The sequence below is a fragment of the Trachurus trachurus genome (assembly GCF_905171665.1).
Source record: "Trachurus trachurus genome assembly, chromosome: 16".
Classification (NCBI taxonomy): domain Eukaryota; kingdom Metazoa; phylum Chordata; class Actinopteri; order Carangiformes; family Carangidae; genus Trachurus; species Trachurus trachurus.
This window is the reverse complement of record NC_139902.1, coordinates 21792863-21807038: the sequence shown is the minus strand read 5'-3', so window position 1 is coordinate 21807038 and position 14176 is coordinate 21792863. Positions and strand designations below refer to the sequence as shown.

General features: G+C 43.5%; 3 protein-coding genes across 4 annotated transcripts; 1 reads left to right on the top strand and 2 right to left on the bottom strand.

The window, feature by feature from the left end:
• Window positions 1–51: 51 nt before the first annotated feature.
• On the bottom strand, window positions 52–1643 carry mdh2 (malate dehydrogenase 2, NAD (mitochondrial)). Its single transcript, XM_083989899.1, has one exon. It carries the CDS (start codon window positions 1509–1511, stop codon window positions 498–500), a length of 1014 nt encoding a protein of 337 aa, XP_083846025.1. The 5' UTR covers window positions 1512–1643; the 3' UTR covers window positions 52–497.
• Window positions 1644–1703: 60 nt separating this feature from the next.
• On the top strand, window positions 1704–5804 carry LOC310999462 (E3 ubiquitin-protein ligase rnf146-like). Its single transcript, XM_083989898.1, has 3 exons — window positions 1704–1834; window positions 2516–2575; window positions 2916–5804. The coding sequence occupies exon 3, from the start codon at window positions 2928–2930 to the stop codon at window positions 4083–4085; it is 1158 nt and encodes a 385-aa protein (XP_083846024.1). The 5' UTR covers window positions 1704–1834; window positions 2516–2575; window positions 2916–2927; the 3' UTR covers window positions 4086–5804.
• A 2018-nt stretch (window positions 5805–7822) lies between these two features.
• On the bottom strand, window positions 7823–10696 carry echdc1 (enoyl CoA hydratase domain containing 1). 2 transcript variants are annotated; one of them, XM_083988972.1, is made up of 7 exons: window positions 10660–10696; window positions 9691–9762; window positions 9272–9447; window positions 9025–9167; window positions 8847–8899; window positions 8611–8691; window positions 7823–8512 (listed from the first exon to the last, which is right to left on the bottom strand). In XM_083988972.1, the coding sequence occupies exons 2-7, from the start codon at window positions 9753–9755 to the stop codon at window positions 8110–8112; spliced, it is 921 nt and encodes a 306-aa protein (XP_083845098.1). In that variant the 5' UTR covers window positions 9756–9762; window positions 10660–10696; the 3' UTR covers window positions 7823–8109. The 2 variants fall into 2 exon arrangements, with proteins under 2 accessions (XP_083845098.1, XP_083845097.1); XM_083988971.1 differs by lacking the exon at window positions 10660–10696 and adding an exon at window positions 10435–10644.
• Window positions 10697–14176: the final 3480 nt, after the last annotated feature.

The following is a 14176-nucleotide window of genomic DNA, read 5'->3' as shown; positions in this document are numbered from 1 at the left end:
CAAGCCAAGTTATTATTTTTGAGTAACAAAAAGACAAAATAAAAAAAAGGATCATGTTTTAAAGCTAGACTGTAGTTTATTGGTGGAGTGAGTATTTTTGCTCATCAGTAACATCTACTTGCATCGACAGGCATGATGACAGCATTTCCTCCTCATTCATTCAGCAGAGACGTTCCCACTAATACAGACTGTACATGAATATGTAGCAAATTCTGTTTACATTTGACATTTGCAAAATATAGATAAGTTACAGTATTGTATGTATGTACACAAATTAAAGGTGCAATACAAACCATTTTGAAACAATACAAATGAATGGGGACCAAGGTCAAAAGCATAATTTCTGAATCAAGACAATCTTACTGTACTGCTAAAACAAAAACAAGAGGAAACACTGTGACAGATCTCGACATTTACCCAGATGACTTTTTTTAAGTTAAGACGGAACAAATTATCAATCACAGCTGTTTGTTTTTAACTAACTTAGAGCCTCCTGTTCACTTCATCTTAGCCACAAAATCCTCGCCCTTCTTGATTGATCCCTTCAGCTCATCAATGGCATCGGCCACCAGCTTCTCCTCGAACGCCGACAGCTTGCCAAGCCCAAGGTTCTTCTCAATGCCGTTCTTGCCCAGCAGCAGAGGTGTGGAGAAGTACTTGCACTCTGTTTCCTCAGACCTGACGTAGGCGCACTCCACCACACCTTCCTTTCCATTCATGGCATCCAGGACGGAGAATGCAAAGCGGGCACCAGCATAGGCCATGGAGAGGGTTGCAGATCCAGCTCCTGCCTTGGCCTTCACCACCTCTGTGCCGGCCTCCTGGATCCTGCCAGTCAGTGCAGACAGCTGGTCAGCGGGGAACTCAACTTTGGGTGTGCATTGAGAAATCAGGGGGATGATGGTCTTGCCGGCGTGACCGCCAATGACTGGTACATTGACGCGAGCTGGGTCAAGACCTTTGAGATCTGCCACGAAGGCGTTTGCTCTGACAATGTCCAGGGTTGTGACACCAAACACTCTGTTGGGGTTGTACACTCCATGCTTCTTCATGACCTCTGATAAAATAGGGATGGTGGAGTTGACTGGGTTGGCGATAACGCAGATCATAGCCTCGGGGCAGTTGCGGGCGCAGGCATCGGCCAAGATGGCTACAATGGTGGCATTGGTGTTGAAGAGGTCATCACGGGTCATGCCAGGTTTTCTGGGCACACCGGCGGGAATAACCACGACCTCGCAGCCCTTCAGAGCGGCATCCAGCTGGTCGGCGCCCATGTAGCCGGTCACCTGGGCCCGGGTCTCGATGTGGCTGAGGTCTGCAGCCACTCCGGGGGTGTGGGCGATATCATAGAGGGAGAGTTGACTCACCAGGGGGCTATTCTTAAGTAGCAGTGATAGCGGCTGGCCTATGCCGCCCGACGCTCCGAGCACCGCCACCTTCGCGTTGTTCTGAGACGAGGTGGACAAGCTCCTGGCGAGGCTGACGGTGGGTCTTACGGCGCGGGAAAACATCTTGTTTCTGTTACTTCTTTTTGATTATTTGAGTGGAAAATAGAAACTACCTGAAGAGCCCCTCTCCTCGTTGACACGAACGTCCTCTAGCCACCACGAGCGAACAGGAAGACTGGTGAACTGTCATGCGTCGAAAATAAAGGTCGTGCGACGTTACGTCCGATTGCGTCATCGCGTAATGTTACGTCGTCGTCTTTATCTTAGGGTTTTTTTTCTCTCTTCCCGAGGAAAACAAAGCCAGTTAACACTGGAAGTCGGTAAATTAGCATTGGAAATTGGCGTCGTCACACGAGTTTTATCTATAAAACCAGCATATTCTCACGGTACGGTACGCATGCTTTGTCTGCGGGGGGCAAGGGGAGGAAATAGCCTGTTTATGTTGCCGTGCTAAAATATGCTAGCGCCGTTATATGAACTGAACTCCGTCTATTTGCTGGAGTCAGAGTGCTGCCCTCAGCTTAGCCAGCGTTAGCTACAACAGGTCTCATTGTTGTGGTCGCTTTGTCAGTAGGAAAAACCACTCGGTGCTGTTTTTATTTCTCAAAAAATGGCTTTGTTTTTGTAACGCTAACAGCTAACACGTTGATTTTGAGTAGCTGTTACGTATCGAAAAACAAGTGTTGTCACAGGCTGTCAGCAGTCTTGTCTGATTATCACGTCGTTAGCTCGCTGTGTCCATCACTACTAGCCCTGTCATTAGGCCAGCTGGGTGGGTTAGCACAAACTTGTAACAGTTAGCTTGTTGTCAAGTTAACACAGCAGCCCTTTGTTCGTGACACTTAGGTAACCTCTTAACATTACAGTAAGTAACTTGTAGCTAATCCGTTTTTAAAAAATCAGGATTTAAATGCAGATTATTTGTCATATGACTGTAATGGTTTGGTCGTCACACAGTGTTTATATTTTATTTGTGTATATACATATTTATAGTCATATCTCGCATTGTTCTTCTATCCATGGCAGTCTATAAACAAATATTTTACAGTGCTCTCTTCTTTTGGCAGTGGCGAGTTTGAAGGTCCATCAGCTCTCCTAATGATACATCAGCATTAAGGGTACTTCCAGTAAGTATCAAATTGCATATCTTTCAGCCATTTTATATCATTAAGTATCTGTAATTCTTTAGTTTGACCTAATGTTGTGGCTGTTTGCAATTCAGCGGTTTTAGTTTGTGTTAGTGTGTATTTGTCTTCATGGCATAGGCAGTAAAATAAAAATGTAGTTTTCATTTAGAGAAGATGTGTTTCACAATAATTTTTCACCACTTAATGTAAACACAACAGGCGTAATAATAATGCTCTTGAATATTCTAAGTTTGTTGTGCTTTGTCAAAATGAAAACCTACATATAAAGATTCATGCTTGCCCGTTATAATAATTATCTACAACTGTCCACTCTCCTCAGTACTTCCAAAGGATGGCTAGTTGTGGGGAGGTTGACCACTCTGTTAGCTCGCTTCCATCCAGCAAGAAAGGCAGCAACAGCGGCGGTGGAAGCGGGAGCAGTGCAGAATCATCATGCTCCGGCTCCAGCAACTCGTCCCCAGCCCTGCCTGTGCCGGAGTGTGCCATCTGTCTGCAGAGCTGCGTCCACCCAGTCCAACTGCCGTGCCATCACGTATTCTGTTTCCTGTGTGTGAAGGGAGCGTCCTGGCAGAGCAAACGCTGTGCTCTTTGCAGACAGGAAGTACCAGATGACTTCCTGGAAAGGCCCACACTTCTCTCTCCTGAGGAGCTGAAAGCGTCGGCAGGAGGCCGGGGCGGCGCGGCAAGCGATCACGCCTGGTATTACGAAGGCCGTAACGGCTGGTGGCAGTATGATGAGCGAACCAGCCGTGAGCTGGAGGACGCTTTCTCCAAGGGCAAGAAAACGGCTGAAATGCTGATCGCTGGTTTTTTGTATGTAGCTGACTTGGAGAACATGGTGCAGTACAGGCGCAACGAGCACGGTCGCAGACGCAAGATGAAGAGGGACGTTTTGGATATCCCCAAGAAGGGAGTGGCAGGACTGCGATTGGACACTGAGGGTGTTGCCGGAGCCATTGGGGCAACAGGTCGAGAGAACTCTGCCGATGGGGCTGATACCATAGTAGCAGGTGTACAGCAGCCAGTTACAGGGGTCTCTTCCACCGTCACAGCTCCTCCACCCACGGCCAGACCTCCCACCTCCCTCGGTGGCCAGCCTGGCACCAGCACTAGCCCCTCTCTGGAGGATGCTCTCTCCCAGCTGCAAATCAGCCCGAGGCCCACGCCCTCACACGAGCGGTCCGAGGCCGGGGAAGGGGAGGAAGAAGACGAGGAGGAGCAGGTTTCACCCTCCAGGTCCTCCGATCCTCACACCTCCGTGGACGAGTCGGGCTCCGGAGACTGGAGTGACGACGAGGAAGAGGAGGACGAAGAAGAGGGGGGAGACGGAGAGCACGTGGAGCCCTGGGAGGATAGGCCACGGAGGCAAAGACTGAATCCAGAGGACAGAGCCCCCCCTGGTGCAGAGTCCGCCTCTCCTCCCTCTTCATCCAGTAGCAGTGGAAGGTCCAGAATGCCTGACGGCCAGTGTACAGTGACTGAAGTGTGAAGTCATCACTGAAACCAACCAACGTCACCAATAATATGGCTAAGTTCCATTCCATTAATTTATTCCTGACTTTATGTTTTCCCTCACTCAGTCACAGGTCGGATGATGTGGGTGGGATGCTTGGTACAGGAGCGATTACACACTCGATAACAAACATGACCATGTTTTTAGGTAAACAGCTCGGTTTTAGCCGCCGTCATAAATTTTCTGCCTTGTTTTGGCTCACAGTGATCTGGATGTATCTGCGTGATTTGTTTGTAAGTCTTATCCTGTGTCTCTCCCCCCAGCCTGTAGAAATTATGGTGGATTTCATGTTCAAGCACTGAGCGTTCCCGCACTGAGATGTGAGGTACAGCTTGGTAAACAGATAAATACAGCATGTTGTTTTTGAGCCATGAAATGTTCATTTCATAATTCTCCATCTAGCACATCATGGGAGGTAGGTGGAACAGACTTACTGTGGTTGTTCAGCTCACTTGTAGCCATTTGTTTATCGGCATATTGAGCCTCTTTCTTTTCTTTTTTAACTTCCAGAAAAGTGGAGGCTAAAAGGCTAAAGCGATTCGCCAACCTGCTTTTGCAAAATCCAAGATACTGTTGTGTATAAATTCACAATCTAATACTCAGAGGGCTTTGTGGGCGGCCCGTACAGATTTGTGATGTGCAGTGAAAGAAGCATAAATGGGGATGTTACTCCTGGAAATGGAACTCTGTCATTTTCATTATCATGAATGGCTGCATTCGTATCATCTACATTTTAACTCTCTCAGCTAACATAGCACTCAGAAATGGGCTTGTTGGAGCTCAACTCATCTGACTACTATTGGAAAGAACTTAATCCTTGATAAATGTCCCCAGCCTCCACCCTACCTAAAATAACTTACTCCAGATTTCACTGATTGTGGAGCCTTTCCTTCTACGCTCTTCTGACACTTAACTGTTAACAAAGTATGTCATTTCTGAGGAGACAGTGGTTTGAAGGTTGTTTCACAGATGAAGAAAGGAAACAGACGGGGTTACTGATGCTCTTAAGCTTTGTGGGTCATTAAATTTCACACTTCATGTTTTATGATATAGTAATGTAACACAGCAGCCCACAGGATTATCTGGCGACCTGCTTTGGGTTTGTCCTCACTTTGAGTTCAGTTAACCTGCAGCTTGTGAAATCTTAAAATCTGTAGAGCTCAAAAATTAAATAAATCCGTATGATAGAAGTGCATATCAAATTTATTTTAACTTTTCCAAGCTTTGAATAATTGGCATTTCAATGTGAAGTATCAGTGTTTTTTGCTTTTAAAGCCATTGAGGCATCTGGACCTCATTAGTAATCTTATCGTCCCGGACTAAAGTATTCTCAATTGATGTGTTTCTAAAGTTTTGTGATTTGTGCATGTTTGAAGAGAGAGTTATTTAAACACTACTGGTTGGCAGGATGTTGAGAATTAATATGTTTGGCTTCAGTTTGAGTAAATGTTTTTAATTTGTGTTTGTTTTTGCCTTTCTTATGGTTGTAAGTCCTCTTATGTATGATGATGTCTGAAGCAGTGGGAGAACAAAACCATACTACTGCTATTGGCCATCCAAGTTATGTTATTTTTATATTTCTTACATGTTTACATCATCAGCTCAGTTTTAGACTTTCCATTCTGAAAAATAAAGTTTGTGTAACAGTTTTTGCTTGGCAACTTTTTTTTTTGTTACATGGTTTGTAATTTAAGAATAAATTGTGTCATTTCATCATCCTAAAAGGACATTTTGTGCTTGCCTCTGAATATTTGGGTAACTTTTTTCCTCTCTTCTTGTGTGTCAGTTTGCTTTCACTCAAAAATATATCTGTTCTGAGGGTTACATAATGACCATCAATGGCTCCATTGTAAGTAATATTTCACACGTTTTTCTCTGCACGGCCAAGTGTAGCAATTTTTTTTTGTCAGGGAGAGAAAAAAAACTCACATTCTCCCCCTCTGGCTGAGGGGCTGAAGCATAAATCATATCACAACAAAGCATCCAAAGTAAGACTTCGATTAAGCAGGTGACACGTGGACAGAAACAGCTCGTGGAATTGGGTAAAAAGTCATTGTGGTTCTGTCAATAACCTGAATATATACAGTGCTGTGAAAAGGTATTTACCCCCTTCTTGAGTTCTTACTTTTTTACATATTTGTCGCACTTAGATGTTTAAGATCGTCAAACTATTTTTTTAATATTAGACAAAGATAACCCAAGTAAATTTAAATGCAATTTGTAAATGATTATTTAATTCTTTAAGGGAAAAAAGTTATCCAAACCTACCTGGCCCTATGTGAAAAAGTAATTGCCCCCCTTGTTAAATCATGAACTAACTGTGATAGACCTAATTTAAAACCTAACCTATTTTTTTTAAAGCTGACAACAATTTCACTATCCACACTGCCAGACCTGTTGAATCAAGAAACCACCTCAACAAAACCTGTCTGACAAAGTAAAAAAGCAACACACATTGCGTCAAAGAAAGATACCCACATCTCCAGTTGGCATTGTAGTGTTTGCTAATTGTAGGTCACATAAACAAGTGTTTGTATACTGTATATTATAATGGGGCCAACATTACTCTCAACCCCCCCTTTACTCACCTTGGAGCTGTTTGGTATTCTGACAACAGCAGCCATTAGCGCTCCAACTGGGTGTCTGGCCAGGAAACATGACCTCTGGAAGGGGAACAGGAGATACAGGCCTGGCATCCTCCGGGGACCTGCCCTGTTCTTGTCCTTTCAGCTCTCTACGTGTTTCTACTCTCTCATTGCCTCATTTTAACTATCTAATGAAAATATCAGCCACAAATTGGTGCCAAACGTTTAAAAACATTTCAGTTTGTGTTTTTCATTTGGCTGTATGTTTCAAATGAGATGAAGAGACACTGTGCCAGGTATTGAAAATCATCCAAATAATGCTCTAACCTTTAGCTGAGGATCTCTCTCAATAGATCAGAAATAAGAGGAGTGGGGGTGATCGAGGCCACTGCGAAGCACAAGGAACATGAAGGAAATGCTGAGCTAACCTAGAAAATGAGGTAAGAAGGAAAGACGCGCAGCAGCGTTACTCTCTATCCTGCAGACAGATGCCACTGCCTCATGCTTGTTATTCCTCATGAGTATCTGTCTGTATGCTGCTGTTATCTGTCTGCTCCAGTTAGGCTCAGTCTGTCATGATCTAATCACCACATTTTCAGTCAAGCTGCAGGTAAGACAGTGTTGATTTGCTTGACTGATGGAAAACATGTCCTTTACTGTAGGTCTTTGTTCACTGCAACGCCCAGAGAATGATGCAGCGTATTCACAGTCTTCTGTTACAGAAAAAAACCCACAGCCATCAGCCATAACATAAACAGCTGACTTGTTTTAAATGGTGGAGTAAGGCCATGAAGATGTGGAAATAATTGAACCAACAAATTTATGTTTAAAATCAAATTAGCAATGATTCAGAATGAACTCTTTAAAACAGGTCATACACCAACAGCCATAATAAAATAGCTCACCTGTTTTAATGTTATAGCAGACTGGTGTATTGCTGCTTATCTTATCAACTGCACACTCCAGTTTGTAAATGCACCCTCACAGGAAAAGGGAATATATACTATATATGACATGAAGTTTATGCATTCATGTCTCAATTTATATACTTGTGCAAGCAGGCACGATGTTACACTGAGATAAGGAGCAAAAGACAATCCAAGGAGTTTCAGTAAGAGATGGTTATTAATGCATTAATTGAAATAAAATGTTTTATTGTCCTTTTCCCATTGACCAGTAAAGAACACACACATTTCAGTCATTTCTACCTTCCCACAGCAACGTCAACCCACTTTATAGACATGTTTATCATTAGCTTGAATAGTACTTAAACGCACCACAATGTCCTATAGTGTAAATGTCCCACCAGTCCCTCACCAGTAATCTCAATCAACTCAATCAAGAGCCACATAATCTTACAAACATCAATGATATTTGCTGATCTAAAGTCACACAAGAGAGACACTTTGGCCACTTCATTTGTGTTTGGACTTGCTGGCCAGGGCCTGCAGGTTCGCCGGCCCCCCCCACACTGTCCCAAACACGTCCTTCTCAGTCCTCAGAGCCTCAGGCAGAGGGAGCTCTCTCCCCGACAACACCACCTTCTTCACAGCCTGAATCACAGGAGCTGGTCCTTTTATAAAGCAACTGAGCCAGTTTTCAGCGTTCTGCAGAGGGGTCCCTGCACCCTCCTCCAGGACCCCGTCTGCCAGTCCGATCTGAAGGCCAAAGTTTGGGTCCACTTTCAGAGCTCCACCCAGGAGTTTTAATGCGTTCTGGCTTCCAACAATGTGGACGAGCCGTGCAGCGCCGCCCCAGCCGGGGACCAGGCCCATGTGTTTGTGGACAAACTGGATCACACTGTCAGATGCCATTAATCTAAAAAAAAAGTAAGAAAACCCATTCATAAATTAGATTATTAGCAATATTTGGAAAGAGACACTATTATTTATTCAAAAATAAAAACCACTACCTACCTGAAATCACAGGCAGTGGTTAGTTCTGCACCTCCTCCCAGTGCTCTGCCCTCCACCAGAGCAACGGAGATCAGAGGCAGCCTGCACCGAGAAAACAGTTCTCTCAGCATACTGTAGTGCACATTACATAACGGCTAAACTCCAACTCCTTTAAACTCAGATGGGTTGCTGCTGCTTTTGTAGTCAACATATACGTATATATTTAGACTACAGTGGAGTGAAATGAGAGCTTTTACCTCAGTAGTCTTGTGAGAGTATTTTGCATGAACATACACATCTTCATCCCGTCCTACAAGGCAAAACAAGCATCACCACTCAGGCCTCTTTGAGCATTCATGTCAAGCACAAACAGGCTAACTGTGGTAAAAACACATAAGAAAGCAGGTATTGTGGGGTGTTTCTTTATTCCCCTACCTGTGGGTTGGAGATGGCCCTGACAGCGTTGAGGTCTGATCCAGAGCAGAAAGTTTCAGCAGCTCCCTGGACGATGAGGCCTTTACCATCGGTCCAGTTCTCCAGCTGGCTCACCTGTTCCTCCAGGTCCACCATCATACTGCCTGGGAGGGAAGCAGAGCTCCATTCAAGCAAAGCAGCAGACGTTATTTTTATTTTTTTGCTTTGCTTTTTGTATCCTCCCTTGAACATGCAAATCCACACTTACCGGAGAAGGCGTTCATGCGGGATGGGTTGTTGATGGTCAGCACAGCTACGCCAGAGTCGTGTTTGTGGAGATCGATGGATCCTCCAGAAAAAGCCCGGAGCTTCTCTTTGACCTCGTCCTGGTTGAAGCCATGGATGTTGGAGTACACATCGCCACTGCTCTGTCTCTGCAGTGACCTTGAAGGAACACCATTCAAGGAATTATGTTATATGATACATACAGTCTGTTGTAGTTATTTACATGATCACTGGCTCACGAACCTATCAGCTCAAGTCTATGTAAATGTGCATATCTGCAGTATACAGAAATTGTATGCACAACAGCCTAATGGAAATCAGGCATGCAACTCTCTATACTTGCTGTTATTTATGACTATTGACCAGGACCTGTGTGGTGGTAACCTGGCTAAACCCCCTCACCTGCCCCAGGCTCCACAGCTTCTGCTGCTTTTCAATAGTTGCCGCCTCAGGACACAGAGAACCATCCTGCTGCTGCGTAAAGACGAGGGAAGAACATATTGGGAGAACATATTCAGTTTTGTCTGGATTTAGAGAAATAACTTCATACATATGCCTTTATATTGAAAAAGGGACTGTTGGCACAGACAAGGGAAATAAAGTTTGAAGACAATGAGCAATGATTGTTTTTTATGCAAAGCAATCACATGAAAACCGTGCCTGAGAATTTTCACAGCAGACATTTGAACCGATCAAAGCCGAAAAGAGCCTGAGGTCTAATCATCAACAGTTGTTGTAGGAGTTTATTTTGCATAAATAAAAAACAGACATTGATCTTTCCTTATTTTTATAGCTGATGATGCCTGAAGAAGGTCACAATGCCCAAAAGCTTGTAATAAATTGATAATATGCACAGTGTTTTAGTGTGTGGTCGCTGTTTTGTTGTTGTTTTTTTTATAGCTAAAAGCTGTTGAAGTTCCTTTCTTGATCTGTTCATGAGCTTCATATAACTCATCTGATCTTACAGTCTCTGCCATTTGTCTCCAAGTTCACAATGTATTTCACAAAAGTATAATAGGCCTATTTAACATTACTATAGGCTACTGTGGTGCATTCACAGCATCCATTAGTATGAAGCCTGTGTTTCTGAAATGCACCACTGAAAAACTGAACCAAACTAGTTAGAGAAAGCACTGAGAAACACACATAAATATCTTTCCAAAATGCATCTGTCTCTGCGAAGTGTTTGTGATTTAACATCAAACCGCTGGAAAGTGAATGTCACACAAGGTTTCAGTATCTGTTCCGTAACTTTACTGCTCCGTGTTCAACGAGCTGCAGAAAAAAAATGTATTTTTCGAAAATAAAACTCTACACTGTCGCTGTAAGAATCTACAAAAAAACATTTCATAACCAAATACAAACACCAACCTTCAGGGGAAGTCGCGTGGTGTTACTTTGAAATCCGTCCCCCTAGAAACTCGAGCAGTGTGGAAACAGCCACGGAAACACAGACCTGCAGCTGCTCAGCTGCTCCACTGGGGGGCGCGGCAACACTGCCATGGCATGCAGCCATTCATTTCAGCTCCTTCAAAGACACACAAGAATCCAGTTATTTTGCAATTCTGACATCGAGTCTCTCTCTTTTCTTTTTTTGGTATATTTTACATAACAGTCTGCAAACAATAAATAATTTATTGTTCAACATGACCTGTAGTATCGTTCATCATAGGCCAAGGCAGTGCACAGACTAGAGATCTGTTCTTTGTCTCTCACAGCTCTGTAAACACAGCACACTGAGAAACCAGCTCTGTCCTTATTCAGTAATATTGACAGAGGGTTTTTATATAACACCTACAAGTTATATTTCAGCATTGGCCCAGGCCATTGACAGTTATATAAATATGGCTTCCTGACAACTCAAGTTTTCAGTATTGTTCTTTGATCTTTTGGAGGTAAAATACTATAATGTCGGATATTGTTTGATTTGAATTTCAAAACACATTTGCTGAACACCAGCAAAGTGGCTAAAAGTAAGAGATGTCCAAGTCTAACACTTTGTTAACTTCTTGTCAAACAACAGCCTGCCTTTTGGATTCTGGTTTTATGTTGAGCCAAGTCACACTGCCAAAACAGTGTCTTCAAATGTCAGTGATAAATATTATTGGTATTTTCAGTAAGACTAGATTAGGGATGTTCTCCTGTGCTGGAACAGAGCAAACATAGTTTGGTGAACAGACTGTCAGTAATATTGATTTATGAGCAATAATAGCTGTTCTGACTTTGGACATTTGCCAGTAAAGTTTCTGAAAGGTTATATTAAGAAATATATAGTAGAGTTATGGTGTCCTGTAAAGGAATGGCACAGGGCTGCAGCCTCCATTAAAGAAATCACATTTGTCCTCTGAAAAGGTGTCCAACAAAGACAGCATGGGGACTGCCGACTCAAATCACACTTGGCTGGGGGACCATCAAAACATCCATAAAGTGTTTAAAGTTTTTACCACCTCTGCCAGTCTCAGTGGTGTGGCCTGAAGGTGGATCGAGGCCTGGGGGCTTTCTGGGTGGAGTCTGCACGTTCTCACTGTGAAACTGGCAGTGTGCTCCCTGATCGCAGCCGTGACCCTGCATAAGGATAAGGTCGAGCCAATGGGTGAATGGATGCTGTGCCACATCTGTGATGGCAACGATTGTTTACAGAACATTAAAAAAAAAAAACATCTGTAGAGATAAAGATAAAGCTAAGATAAGAGATAAAAATAAAGTTTATTTGCTATTTGTACATTTGTTAAGGTACATAGGAATTCTTCAGAGGACACTCAGAGTAGGTTACAGACATAAAAGAGTAAGGATACGTTAAGCAAGTGCACACAATTATATAAAAAAACGATCTAAAAAGTAAAGAAAAAGGGTAAACAGGAAATGATCATTGAAAGTGTGAAATGCTCTGTGTGTAAAGGAGACATGGAAGGTCAGATGATAGATCAATGTCTGAGACAAACATGCGTAAACAAACAAGAAGGAGAGGGTGTAATACAGACCATGCAGGGAAGGAAGGGGAAGATGTGCCAAAACAGAGGGAGGTTGAGACACTTCCTGTCCTGTGGTCTGATCTATGGCTATTGGGAGGATAAATCCTTCAGATCTATCCACACATCCTCTCCTGTGCAGCTCTGAACATGTCTAAAAACAACTTAAGGAACCAAAATACCTCACTGTTTCTCTGGGGTTTGAAGTTCTGTGAACTCATTCCAACTACCATCTCAAATCTCTGCTTTGGATGCATATTTCTTATAGTACATATATATTTTTCCACACACACCCTTAAAAGTGCAAACATTTACTTATTACGTATTTGTTATTTAAGACACCGTAGTGCCATCACTAACACCAGCCAAGTGTATTTTGTGGAACCCAAACTCCTTCAAGACTGTCCCGCAGACATCAAAGGTCATCAACAAGGATACAGTACACTGCATCCAAGACTGCAGAAGAGTCAATTCTGTTTTAGAGCCCCGCACCTCTCCGGTCTATTTAAAAGTGGGGAAGGAATTCAAAAAGGTCGGTGGGACTCTTCCCAGGCAGAGATTCCAGACACACTGACTCTCCTTCCTGCTCTGTACAGTACATTCAGCTAGGTCAGCTAGCCCGCAACCTGTCTCTAAATATCATTCTGTGAAGTGCAGCACCTGGAGGACATGTTGGTTTAGTGGAATTTGCATGCATAGTAGCCTCTAAATCATCATCTGGGTTAAGTGTGTGATGGACTGGTAACATGTCCAAAATCTCCCCCTTCTTTATAGACTTAAACTTAAGTGAAACCATTTCTGACTGTTTGCCTGTCCACATCCATTCATCGTCTGCCCGGCCTTTTCAGCCATTTTGATTAAAGTCAGCCCCGCTGTTTTATGATCCATCCGGATATCAGAGATGCAGCCGCAGACTCCTGCTGATAATGGAGGCCTGTCTGAAATTACAACCTGGCTAATGGCACAGAGAGAGAGGAAGAAAGAGAGGCACATTTTCCGCACACATTTGTCTGGATGCATGCACAAATGTTGCTGGATGTACAGTATTCCTGTGTGCTATCACAGTGTGGTTGTGTGTGTGTGTGTGTGTGTACTGCTCTTGGCCTCTAAAATGATGCATCAGTGTGCTGATCGATATGCAGCTGTCTCGGGCTCCACAGGCAGGAAGTCAGGGAATGCACTGCAGTCAGCATGACTATACCAGCTCACCAAGATAAGAAAACACACACACACACACAGTGAAGGAGATCAAATAAGAGTCAGTCTATTTCAGGGCAGGGAGAATGGCAGGTTAGCAGGTGCCAGAAGCTCTCTGGGGCTGGAGGTTTCCTGTGGACAGAGAGCCAGGAGACACTGGGGGGAGGTTCAGTTCACTGCACACTTTTGCACAGCAGCAGCAGCAGCAGCAACAACAACTTGGATGTTTGTGTAACCACTCCAAATGCACAGACCATCTATTGTGTATTTGAAACCATCCATAATAAGTATCTCATTATGAAGTATTCTGCAAAGACAAACCAAATACACCATGGACACTCAGCGAACCGCTAGTCAAAACATAGCCTTGACACCAGTCAACAACAAAAAGAACACAAGTGGCTGTTTAGGATTCCTACACAATACAAAGTGGGGGGATTTGCACTCGAGCTTGTAAGAGGAGGGAGACCACAGACGGGATCTGCTCTGGTCTAGACACATGAAATCACATCAGATCAAATTGTGTGCAAGTCTGATGGGTGTTATGTTTCTGTGTGGATGTGGAATTTCACTGAATGAAAGCAAACTCTATGTAGCGGCATGATTAATCACATGCAACAATAAATGTGCAGATCTATGGGAGAGCTGTTACTAGTACATCACAATACTTTTAATGCACATTATGAATTTACTGTAACAAATGTGCAACTATTATATGCAAC